The 13,486-nt window shown below is 43.7% G+C and overlaps 1 protein-coding gene across 2 annotated transcripts in view; it reads right to left on the bottom strand.

Annotated features, from left to right (window-relative positions):
* Window positions 1–13,486, bottom strand: part of pcyt1aa (phosphate cytidylyltransferase 1A, choline a) — a 32,401-nt gene that overhangs the window by 17,338 nt on the left and 1,577 nt on the right. For both annotated transcript variants that reach the window (XM_069897575.1, XM_069897576.1), the window contains exons 2-4: window positions 9,131–9,250; window positions 5,488–5,587; window positions 1,323–1,439 (exon numbers count right to left, since the gene is read on the bottom strand). In XM_069897575.1, the coding sequence (XP_069753676.1) occupies window positions 1,323–1,439; window positions 5,488–5,587; window positions 9,131–9,238 (325 nt within the window). In that variant the 5' untranslated portion in view covers window positions 9,239–9,250. The remainder of the gene's footprint in view (window positions 1–1,322; window positions 1,440–5,487; window positions 5,588–9,130; window positions 9,251–13,486) is intronic.

The following is a 13,486-nucleotide window of genomic DNA, read 5'->3' as shown; positions in this document are numbered from 1 at the left end:
ATTTGTGCATTGCACTTGACCCCAGCATCTGCAGATTTTTTAAACTCATTTTGGGGTTGGAAACCATCACAAACGCACTGTATCGCATGGTCCACTGGCACCAGAAAAGTGATCTATTCCTTCCACAGGACTACAGCAGTATACCCGTAGCTTGGCAAGAAAGGGATGGGTGGAGATTCAAGCTTTACGCTGGAGAGCTGAGGCTGAAGCCCATGTTCAAATGCAGGCGGCTTTGCTGGTCCAGATGTATTTATTTTAAAATTTTAATTTGAGCACAGTAGAAGCCAATTCCAACCTGTCCAATTACTCCCAAATTAACCTACAACCCTGTATGTTTTGGAGGGTGAGAGAAAAAATGGAGCACCTGGGGAAAACCCATGCAAACGCGGGTTGAACATACGAACTCCTTACAGACAGCGCAGGAATGGAACTCGGGTCGCTGATGCTAACCGTAGTGAATAGCATGGTTCTATTATAATGTAGTAAAAAGGCTATTTCTAACGCAGCTCTTCAGAAACTCCACATGTAGAAAGGTTGTTTTCCATGGTGGGAGAGTCTAGGTCAAAAAAGCACAACTTCAGGATGAAAGGATGTCCACTTAGAACAGAGACGCAGAGGAATTTCTTCAGCCAAGGGGTGAAATTCTGTGGAATTTGTTGCCACAGATGGTTGTGGAGGCCAGGTCATTGAGTGTTTTTAAGGCAGAGATTGATAGGATCTTGATTAGCCAGGGCATCAAAGGTCAGGAAGGTTGTTTCCACTAGTAGGTGAGACAAGAACTATGGGTCACAGTCTCAAGATTCAGAGGAGCAGGTACAGGATGGAGATGAGGAGGAACTGTTTCTCCCAGAGAGTGGGAATCGGTGGAATTATCTGCTCAAGGAAGCAGTGGAGGGTGTCTCATAAAATGTATTTAAAATAGATTTTTGTAGAGTCAGGTAATTAAGGGTGAAAGGGGAGGTAGATGGAACTCAGTCCACAGCCAGATCAGCTGTGATTTCACTGAGTGGCAGAGCAGGCTCAATGGTCCGTATGGCTAACTCCTGCTCCTGTTTCTGGCAATCACGCTGAGGCAGCAACATGGGGGCAGGTAACCCTGCTGTACTTTCTCCATTAACCTCAGCTCATAGTGCGACCCATCCTGCAGCACGCGCTCAGTAACTCCACCAGCCTGGATTATGTGGTCGGGCGTCTGTGGCAGGATGTAAAGGCACAGCACCACACTGCAAGCGCGGATGGTAAGATCACTCGACGTGGAGCTCAGTGCAAGGAGTCAGTAGGACAGCACATACTACCGGTGACAATGACAATTCATTCCTTACCTCCCACAATTAGATATGTGTTGGGGAAAAGGCCCTTTGCCTGCATCAGTGCTCTTGCATGCCCAGAGTGAAACATATCGAAGATACCGTCAGCGTAAACTCGAACCGGGCGATCATCTGAAAGTGGAAGAAATCTTTTGCATTATCAAATGATTTCTGCAAATTTCTTAATTCATTCCTGAAACGCGCTTAGAGGGTTAAACAGCCTTCTCCTGTGCTGAGGCTGGAGAAGAGCTGGAGGTGAATCCATGGACACTTGGTGACTCTGAGTGTCTCTCTTTTGCTTCTCTGTCTCTCTTGAATTGCAGGAGCACCGGGCACCATTCCCTCTGAACTGTGCGTGCACATACATGCTTTCCAACCAGAGCACAAAGGAAATTAATGTTAGCTACCTAAAACAATGTAGTAATTCATAATTATACTTATTGAATGCACAAGCATTCAGTGCACACATACTTTGGTCACAGGAAAAAAATATTTGTATAAGATTTTTCCGCACACTAACTACTAAAAATTAGAGGAAAGATTGGCGCTAGGCAATGCTCGTGGCAGCTCTTTGTTTGCCTTACAGCCTTATGTATATTTTTGTGTGTTATTAGTGTCAATAAAAGGGTCCTTGAACCTCCAGCCTGCTCTGCTATGCATTAAGATCCAGAGAATCTCCACTTCAGCCCCATCCCTCTATCTCAATGATCTTCGAATCCAGAAATTTATTGATCTCAGTTAACTCACTAACTGAGCTTCATCAGCTTTCTGGGGCAGAAAATTCCAAAGAATCATCACTCCGATTGTAGAAATGTCTCCTCATATTCATCCTAAAAGCCCTAATTCTCCAATGTAGTGCCAAAATTCCCAGCCAAGGAATCATCCTTCCTACATAGAGCCAAACCGCAGATCACAACACAGCTCAGGCCACCACACAATCTCACTTCCTCTCCATCAACTCTGTCTACACTTTCTGCTGTCTCTGGAAAGCTGCCGACAAAATAAAGGACCTGGGACACACTCTCTTCTCCTCCCCTTTAGCCGGACATAAGATACACGTGATGGACCAAACATCAGGGGTTACGGAGAGAAGGCGGGGTCGGGGTACTGAACTTTAAGATCAGCCAAGATCTCGTTGAATGGCGGAGCAGGCACGAAGGGCCGAATGACCTACTCCTGCTCCTACCTTCTATGTTTCTAAACCTCTGTATTGAAGGACAGTTTCTTTCCTGCTCTTAAATGGACCTTCCTCCCTGCCATCAGATTTCTGAACAGACAATAATCCTCTGGACACTACCTCACTTTTCTCATTTCTGCACTACTTGTTTATTTTTAAAAATCTTGTATTTACATAATTGTACTTTGTAATAATTTTACACCTTGTTCTGCACAATCCTGCTGCCACAAAACACATTTCATGACACAAGTCCATGACAATAAACAGGATTCTGACCTCCAACTGTTAAAAGATTTACCCGTGCTTTTATCTCTACCCTGCACGCTGTCATTGAAACAGTAACATGCTGCACTCTGACTGACTAACTCAATATCCTATTATTATACCCATCTGCTGGTGCTCAAGAATAGTTAAAGGATTGAATTCTGTTAAGAAAGGATGTGCTGACATTGGAGAGGGTTCAGAGGAGATTCACAAGGATGATTCCGGGATTGAAAGGGGTATCATACGAGGAGCTCTTGGTCTGGACTCACTGGAATGTAGGAGAACGAGGAGGAATCTCATTGAAACATTTTGAATGTTAAAAGGCATGGACAGAGTAGATGTAGAAAAGTTGTTTCCCACGGTGGGAGAGCCTAGGACAAGAAGGCACAACTTGAGCATCCACTTAGAACAGAATTTCTTCAGCCAGAGGGTGGTGAATCTGTGAAATTTGTTGCCACAGGCGGTTGTGAAAGCCAGGTCATTGGTGGGATTTAATGCAGAGATTGATGGGTTCTCGATTAGCCAGGGCATCAAAGGTTATGGGGAGAAGGCCGGGCAGTGGGGCTGATTGAGAAAATGGATCAGCTCATGATTGAATGGTGGGTCAGACTCGATGGGCCGAATAGCTTATTTCTGCTCCTATGTCATTGCCTTAATTGTTTAAAGAAGAGCACAGGGCACTTCACCCAGTGTCTTAATCAATACTTATCCCTGAATCAAGATCATTGAAATGGATCATCTTTTTTCCTTATCATACAGCTGTTTGTGGAAGCTTAATCAGTTCACACTGACTGCTTGCTTTCCAATGACAATACTTTTAAAGAAATATCCTCCCCCCCCCTCATGGTCAGGGTAAAAAAAAAACAAGAGGAAGTAAGTTCAAGGTGTGAGGATGAGATAATAAAGGGGATCGGAAGGGTGCTTTTACTGCAGAGTGATGAATATCTGGAACCGTCTGAAGAAGTTATAGAATCAGATACAATAACTATGGTTAAAAGATGCACCTGCACTATTTACCCGTACTTTTATCTCTACCCTGCACACTGTCATTGAAACAGTAACATACCCATTTAAATGGGTAAGGCATAGAAAGATCGAGACCTGATTCAGGCCACTGGGAGTAAAACATGCAAGTCCGTAGACATCGTGTTTAGTGCAAAATGTAAGCAGGCGCCCGAATCTTTGTACATACCTTGATGAAGGGCTCAAGCCCGAAATGTTGGTTATGTATCTTTAACTTTGCTATATAAAGTACCCTGTGTGACCTGCTGAGTTTCTCCAGCATTGTGTTTTTACTTCAGACTTTAGGAATTCATGCTGATGGGCAAAAGGGTCCTCATGACCACAATGGGCCAAAGGGCCTACTTCCAGCTGTATGTATCAATAATCAACTGAAAGCTGTTGAAATTTCTTTGGCTACAAAAGGCACTGGACAAATGCAAGCCTTTTTTATATAGTGGTCCTTGGGATGTGGAACTCAGGAATTCATGCTGATGGGCAAAAGGGTCCTCATGACCACAATGGGCCAAAGGGCCTACTTCCAGCTGTATGTATCAATAATCAACTGAAAGCTGTTGAAATTTCTTTGGCTACAAAAGGCACTGGACAAATGCAAGCCTTTTTTATATAGTGGTCCTTGGGATGTGGAACTCAGTGATGAGCTTTGCTCTTGAACAAGCAGCATTCAGGTTGAACAAAAGATCTGCAATTCACAGCTGACTATTCATTTAGAATGATCATTTAACCACCGACTATTGCCATTTGCAGGATAGCGTTTTGAACATCTCCCACCCTCTGCTTGTCCAAGGGTGTTGCAATGTCACCCCACCGTCAGGGCAAGCGAGGACAGGAACTCTCACATCTCCAAAACAGAAGGAGACAGCTGATGACCTTCTTAAACTGCAAACAATCTTGGCAGCACCTCAACATTACCAAGTTGGACCAAGCCCAACAAAGGAACAGTATTAGGAAGGTCATCGCAACACACCATCTAGCCTGGTATATCGGGCATTCCTCCAACATGCAATGTGAAAATGGCCACGCAGCCCTTCAAATTTTCTATTCAAAACTCTATTCTTCAAATCCTTTAATCAGCTCAGTTAAGTTACTCACGAGTCCAACATTCTGGACCCTGCAAATGGTCCTCATATTTAACCTTTGAAACCCTGGTATCATTCTGATTAATCTTTGCATTGTCCCTTCCAAAGTCAATACATCTTTCATTGAGGTTCTGAAAGCAGTTCTCCAGTTAGGGATAGACTAGGACTTTAGAATTAGACCTCTGAACAGACAGGATAGGAACCTGAGGGTATCTTTTTTTTTTACATAGGGTGGTGAGTGTATGAAACAAGCTGTTCGAGAAGGTCATAGGCAGGTAAGCTTGCAATGCTGAAGAAACATACAGGGATTGGAGAGGTTAGATGGACATGGGCCAAACACAGCTAGGTGGGACTTTTTGGTCTTATGTTTCATGCTGTATGACTCAATGACTAGCCTATCACAATTAGAATTTACTGTCACGAACATGTCACGAAATTCATTCTTTTGCAGCGGCGTCACAGGTGCCAACATTCATATAAACCACCTTAAAATAGTGCAAGACGAAGAAAGAAGACAAAATGAGGTAGGGTCTGTGGTTCCTTGTTCATTGAGAAATCTGATGGTGGAGGGAAAGAAGCTGTGCTTGTGATGGAGAAGGTCACTAGAATCTGCACGCAACCACAAACAGTCGGTACTCACGTGGCTTTCCTCCCTTTGCCTCTTCAAATGTCATGCGTTGATATGGCTTCTCAGTTATCACTCCATTCTCGTTTGCGAAGGGAGCCGGAAAAGAAAGGGTCTAAAATGAAGACATGTCAAGAGAGAAGACTCAGAATTAACGGGAGCCAGCCACTACAGGTGCCACTAAAGAAATGACTGCTTCTTAGAGTCACCTGCCATTGCCATCAAACAGAGAAGTGCAAAAGCTGCAGATAAATTCAGTAAGTTTACTATCATCAGATTGTACAACATCATTCTCTGGTCCTCAGTGTAAAACAATACACAGGCAGGACAAGTATTCATCTGCACAAGTAAATAAATAGACAGATTTCCCTTTGTGAATATGAGAGTCTTGAATGGTTAGTGTGAGTTCTTTAGGTCGTTCATCATTCTCACTGCTCTCATATTGTTATCAGACACCTGAATGAATCTCACGCTAGCAAAATAATGTTGACATTGGTCTGTACTAACTGATTTCTCTGTAGCTTTACACCATATGTTGTGTTTTAACCTATTAACAATGTGTATGGTCTAGTTAGACTGCTCACCAAACAAACATTTTCACTGTACTTAATACATGTGACATTAGACTTGAATTTGATGTAAAACAATAAAGTCTGCAGACACCCAGATTGAAGTTAAAACACAATGCTGGAGAAAGGAAGCTCTTCTCCAGCCACTGTCCAACAGTTCCGGGTAATGAATCACAACTGCAAGAAGCGGGAAGTGATTCTCGCCAGGGATGGTCAGTGGACGCCTTTGGTTCACCATTTACACCAACCACGGAGGCCTGGGAATCACATGCCATTTTAAAACTTGCACGCGTCACCGAACTGCTGCTCTGAAGTGAGGAAAGACTTTACTGAAGAATGAGTGTGTACTGGCGCTATGGCAGCACTACAACTCCCAGGAGGCATCAAACTGGCCATGTGACGTCGGTGCATGATGACATCAGTGCGTGTTGAGCGCATGATTCCAGCTTTTAAAAAGATCCACGTGTGATGAAGAGTAAATCCATTTAATTCACTCTAGAAATACCTTGTGTGTTTATTTCATCATGTCTACTGTGATTCCAGTGGCCACAACAAGTCCAAAAACGTATTTTTGGACAAACATGGACTCTGCAGCCGTTGCTGTGAAGCTGCCCCCTTTCTGGACAGCTGAGCCTGAACTGTGGTTCCAACAGGCTGAAACTCAATTTCACCTTCGCCAAGTCGAGTTGGACACCACTTGTTGTTATCATGTTGTAGGTGCCCTGGACCAGTCTGTCGTAGAGGTCGACAACCTAAAAGACACACAAACCTTTCTACCAGTTCTTGGGGTGGGGGGGTGGGGGTGCATGTAGCGGCACTATGGTGTCACTAAATTTCCAGGAGGCATTGAACTGGCCATGTGATGCCAGTGTGCGATGACGTCAGTGCAGTGTTGAGCACACGATTCTGGCTTTTAAAAGGTTGCAAGGGTGATGAAGAGCAAATCTGTTCGATTCACTCTAGAAATGTCTTGTGTGGTTATTTCATCCAAGTGGCTACAAGTGGATCAAGTCAGATTGATTGAGTTACATCAATTTGGCCCTCAAAGGTTCATTAACTTCAGCTCAATGTTTAATACGATCATTTGCCAGAAGCCGGTGGAGAAGTTGTCCTTGCTGGGACTCAACACCCATCTATGTTTCTGGATTCTATACCGCCTATTGGAAAGATCAAGTCTGTCCATGTTGATACCAGAATGCTGAGCTCCGTCACGCTGAGCATTGGTGCACCTTAGGGTTGTGAGCTCGGCCTACTCCTGTCCTTGCTACTGACCCACAACAGCATCACCAAATCCAGCTCCAACAGAGTCATCAAGTTTGCAGGTGACACACAGTGGTTGGTGTCACCAGCAACAACAATGAATTGCACAGAGAAGAAAAATGGTGCGAGAGTGACAACCTGTGTCTCAACATGGACAAGTTGAAGGAGATGATTGTGGTCTTCAGGAGAAACAGGAACGACCACCCTCCACTCCACATTGTAGTGGAGAGTTCTAAGTTCCTTGGAATTCACTTAACTAGTGACCTAACATCTCTTCACTTGTCAGTCTGAGAAGACTGAAGCGGGCAAGGCTATCCCTCACCATGAAATAAACCAATTATAGCAGCTCTATCGAGAGCGTCTTGGCCAACTGCATCATGCTGTGGTACAGTTGCTGGAGAGAAATGGATCAGAGGTCAAATCTACAGGTCCATAAGAGTGGCTAACAGAGGATCAATGGGGCTCCCCTCCTCCCCATCGACATATAACATAAACATAACATAACAATTACAGCACAGAAACAGGCCATTAGGCCCTTCTAGTCCGCACCGAACCAAACACCCCTTTCTAATCCCACCTCCCTGCACAATGCCCATAACCCTCCATCTTCCTCTCATCCATATACCTGTCCAACCTTTTCTTAAATAATACAATTGACTCCGCCGCCACTATTTCTCCCGGAAGATCATTCCACACAGCTACCACTCTCTGAGTAAAGAAGTTCCCCCTCATGTTACCTCTAAACCTCTGCCCCTTAATTCTTAACTCATGTCCTCTTGTTTTAAACTTTCCTCCTCTTAATGGAAATAGTCTATCCACATCCATTCTGTCTATCCCTTTCATAATCTTAAATACTTCTATCAAATCCCCTCTCAACCTTCTACGCTCCAAAGAATAAAGACCCAATCTGTCCAATCTCTCCCCATACTCCAGATGCTTAAACCCAGGCAACATTCTGGTAAACCTTCTCTGCACTCTCTCCACTCTGTTTATATCCTTCCTATAATTAGGCGACCAGAACTGCACACAGAACTCCAAATTAGGCCGCACCAACGTCTTATACAATCTCAACATCACCTCCCAACTCCTATATTCCATGCAATGATTGATAAAGGCCAGCATACTAAAAGCCTTCTTCACCACCCTATTCACGTGAGTTTCTACCTTCAGGGAACGATGTACCGTCACTCCTAAATCTTTCTGCTCTTCTGTATTCCTCAATGCTCTCCCATTTACCACGTATGTCCTGTTCTGATTCTTCTTACCAAAATGAAGCACCTCACACTTATCAGCATTAAATTCCATCTGCCATTTTTCAGCCCACTTTTCTAAGCAGCCCAAATCCCTCTGCAATCCTTGAAAACCTTCTTCATTATCCAAAAACCTTCTTCATTATCCAAAATGCTTGATTTGGATCGTTGTCTGAAGAGGATGCTTAAAATTATTGAGGACCCCTTCAACAGCATTTTTCAGCTGCTTCTATCTGGATTCTGGAGGATCAGAGCCAGCTCCACCACACTGAGGAAGAGTTTCTTTCCATGGGCAGTGAGAATGCTGAACAACCAAAGGAACTGCTCCCACTGGCCATACGAGACTCATTCACAAAACAATATTTATTTGCATAGATTAAATACTTGTCGTGCATGTGCATTGTTTGTGTGTATGTGGTTGTGCGTCTGCATGTTTTGCACCGAGGACTAGAGAACGCTATTTCGTCGGGTTGTACTTGTACAATCAGGTGACAATAAACTTGACTTGATGGAAAGATAATCCCTCTGGACAGTAAACATCTGACCAATGTTTAACCTGATCACTTTCCCCACACTTACTGGCCGTGAGATTTTCAGTGGGATGGCGTCATCAGTGGTGCCATTGGAACCTGCGTTGTCCCTCCTCCTCTTTCTGGTGTTTGATTTGGCAGCAATCTGCATCTCCATCTCATCAGGGGGCTGCAGTGGGCAAAAGGAGAAAAAAAACTAAATGTACATCCATGGCAGGAATCTTAAATGCAAAAGCTACAGATTTTTAATTTAATTCAGACATACAGCACAGTAAATGGCCCATAAGCTGGTGCCGCCCAATTAACCTCCAACCCCTGTACATTTTGAAAGGTGGAAGGAATCTGGAGCACCAGGAGAACACGGGGAGAACATACAAACTCCTTACAGATAGCAACGGATTTGAACCAGCATTGCTAACTGTGCCATCACATTTTCATTGTTTTGGAGCAAGATTATAAAGATCGGGTAGGCTTCCTGCAGAATCAGATGTTCGCAAGTACTTTAACTGTGCACACGCAGCTGTACAGATAAGGATGTAGCGGCTGACACCATGGCCTGACGTGTAACCTCTCAGCAGTACTCGCTGAATAGCAACCCGTTCACGTGATCATTCCACGCCTGGGCAACCTCGGAAGCTCTTGTAAACGTGCACCACCATGCTTGAGGATAGTTTCTTCCCTGTTGTTATCCAACCATTGAAAGGGCCTCTCATGAGTAAAATTTGGTTTTCAGTTTACATACTTGGCATCACATACAATCCAGAGATTATTGATAATGTAAATGTAAAAAAAAACTGTACACATGTAAACAAATAAAGAAATTTAAACAATCTGGACAAATACAGAGAGAAAAAAGATTCAATAAAGTGCAAAGGATTGAGCTTCTTGTTGAGGAGTTTGATGGTGGAGCGTAGTAGCTGTTCCTGAACCTAGGGGTGCAAGTCTTGTGGCACCGATACCTCTTTCCTGGAGGTAGCAGTGAGAAGAGCGTGTGCTGGGTAGTGAGGGTCTTTGTTGATTGCTGCTGCTCTCTGCCGACATTGTTCCCTGTAGATGTTCTCGACGGAGAACATTTTTTTACCTGAGGGTTTACCTGAGCTGTGTCCACTACTATTTGCATGTAATGTTATTATAACACGTAATGTCTATGTTTTTTTTCACTAAAATCAGGTAACCTGGTTAGCAGACACCTGGATGTTATTGACAGTTTGCTGTGTGAAAACTAACTGCCATAGAAAATGTCATGCGTGCTTTTTAACATGTAGTCTTAGTCATTCCGATACACTTCTGGCTGTCTTCACTTGTTCCTGTCTCCATCATCCAGAATATATCCAGTATCTCATGTCTTAACTTGCAGTGCTGTTTCAGGGTGAGTTGTTCTTGGAAAAAAGCTCAGACAGAGTAGACTTGAACCCTCAAATTTACTCAATGTGATTTAGATTCAGAAATGCAGAATGATAACTGGCCCTTCCAGCCCAGGTGACCAATTAACCCATCCCCCATTGTCTTTAGAGCGTGGGAGGAAACCCACGCAGACTGGGAGAACTCCCTACACACAGCAGTGCATTCAAACCTGGGTCGCTGCTACTGTAATAGTATTGTACTAACTTCTACACTAACCGTGATGAGTGTAAGGAAACTGGATTGAAGTGTACAAGATTCTGATGAGCTTTGTGGAGAGGATATTTCCTTTTGTGGAGAACATCAATTTGGACCAGAGGCCTGTTGCCAAAAGGTATTGCTCTGTGACACTATGACTGAATAACTCAGGGTCACTGTTTAAAAATCACAAATACAGAAATGCTGGAGGAACTCAGCAGGTTTTACAGCGCCCATTGGAGGTAAAGGTATATTGCTGATGGTTCTAGCCTAAGCCCTTCCTCAAGGTCTTTACCTGCTGTGGTCACTGTGAGATCTGCTGAGCTCCTCCAGCATTTCTCTGTTCTTACTACAATCACAGCATCTGCAGATTTTCACGTTTCCTTCAAAAATCACAGATTAGGCATTGAAAACTAATGAGATGATTTGTTTTCTCACAGAAGGTTGAGAGACTTTGGATCTCTCTACCTCAAAGAGCAGTGGAGGCAGTCTGTGATTTCCCCCCCCCGCCTCCCCCCCAAGGTAGAGGTGGATAAATAATTTGTAAGAGAACAGTAAGTCTTTGGATAATATAATTTCTTTCAACATCATTTTGTTATAACGTTGATGAGAATTTAAACTATATATTAAAATACCATGGTATTTTACTGCGATATAAAATTGGTTTTGTTTAATGTCATTTCACTTAAGGTAGCACTTTCTAAGAACCTATCAACTAACATTAAAGTGAGGACCTACTGTACGCTTCTTCTTTGCCACCAACATCACCCTGGTCACAACCTCTTCTCACTGCTGCTCCCTTCAGGCAGAAGGTACAGAAGCATAAAGTCCAGCGCCTCAGGTTCAAGAACAGTTTCCCCCCACCAACTTTCGCAAACTACCCAAACTCTCACTATTAACTACTCTGGGACCACCAAATGATTATTGAAACATCATTTTTTTCATGCACTAATTGCAACTGTGAATATTTATCTATTCTTATATTTATCTGTCTTTTACTGACTTGGCATATTGTGGAATTTGTCTTTAGTGTATCTTACCTGTGTGGCTGCAGCAAGAATTTTGGTGCATCCCTACATTGTACTTATGAATATGACATTAAACTCTCCTCTCATCATTCCTCATTGCATTAACTTGCTGTCAGTTCAGTGTACAGGAAGAACTTGGAAAGAAAGGTCTCGAAGCACATTCAGGCAAATGGGATTAGCTCACACTGCCAATTTGGTCAGCAAAGATGAGTTGGGCTGAAGGGCCGTTCTGTGCAGTTTAACTCTGTACAGCTCACCCACACAGCAATGTTGATCTTTAGCATATCACGTTGACACAATCCTTCCCTTATAGCTCCTGACTCATCCTACTGGAATGTACAACAGGGAGGGACAGAGGAAAAGAAAATTGAGACAGGCCCTTTCTTCAATCAATCGTCACTTTCTGACCTTGTTTGCCAGCAATGGGACAGAGGATGAGAAACCAAATCAGCCACAATCAAATGGCGGAGTAGGTTCAATGGTCCGAATGGCCCAATTCTGCTCCGACGTCTGATGATTTCCTAATCTCCTAATTTGAAAAATCAAGGGCTTGAATTCCCAATCTCATACACCAGAGAAAACAAGCCATCAGGACAACCAGAGAGCACCATTGAGGAGACACTAGGTGCCCCAGAGTTGTTCACGGAGGTATACCAAACAGAAAAGGCCCTTTGGCTCAATACAATCAAGCCACAAAACTGCTTCATGTTCTTGACGAACTGGGAAATCTTTGCAATCACAACAACCCCCTGAGATTCAGCAAATAACAATGCTTGGCAGGGGAGAGCATGTGACCTTTAGCTGAGCTTATCATGCCAAAAATACACTGAACAGAGTATTTTATATATATCTCTCTCTCACACTACACAACATGCAACAGGATAAAGCGACACAAACCCTAATGGACAGGGCAAACTTCCAACAGTACAAATATTAATTGAACAAAAGATACTACGATCGGGCAGGAAATGTCGGCCTTGATTTGGGGCGGCACGGTTAGCTTAGCAGTTAGTGCAATGCTGTTACAGCGCCACCGATCAGGACCCAGGTCCGAATCCTGCGCTGTGTGTGAGGAGTTTGTACATTCTTCCCATGTGTTTTCCCCAGGGGTTCCGGTTTCCTTCCACCCTTCAAAACATACGAAGGGTTGTAACGTAATTCGGCGGCACGGTCTAAATTTAAATTTGAAACTTCACATTCTGGAGTGAGGGAATTAATCATGAAAAATTAATGACACGACAAGAGAAGCACCACTGATGGCCTCACAGAAAAACTGCAAAGACAAATTCACTTCCATCTCCATCGAGATGTCCTGCACACCAGGATGGTGAGTGCAGCAGTCTGAGACCTCCATACTAAAGGCATGATCTAAGACTCGAAATGTAAAAATCTTTTCCATCCATCCTTGTTCCCCTGAGCTCATGACTGGTGCTCAAGTGTCAAGGGAAGAAAGCTGGCATTCTAATTAACAAGATCTAGGAGCAGAAGTAGACCCATCGAATCTGCTCCGCCATTCTAATCAAGAGCTGATCCATCCTCTCACTCACCCCCACTCCCCTTACCCCTTGATGCCCAGACTAATCAATACCTGTCAATCTCTGCCTTATGTTCACCCAACAACCTCGCTTCCACAACCACCGTTCCAGACTCACTCCCTCTGACCAAAGAAATATTTTCACATCTGTTTTAAACTGACACCCTTTTTCCTGAAATTATGTCCTCTGTCCAGGCATTTCAGCATTTGAAATGCCTCTATGAGGATCCCCCTCATCCTCAGT

This window comes from Narcine bancroftii, chromosome 9 (genome assembly GCF_036971445.1).
Source record: "Narcine bancroftii isolate sNarBan1 chromosome 9, sNarBan1.hap1, whole genome shotgun sequence".
NCBI classification, from domain to species: Eukaryota; Metazoa; Chordata; class Chondrichthyes; order Torpediniformes; family Narcinidae; genus Narcine; species Narcine bancroftii.
This window is presented reverse-complemented; position numbering and strand designations above follow the sequence as displayed.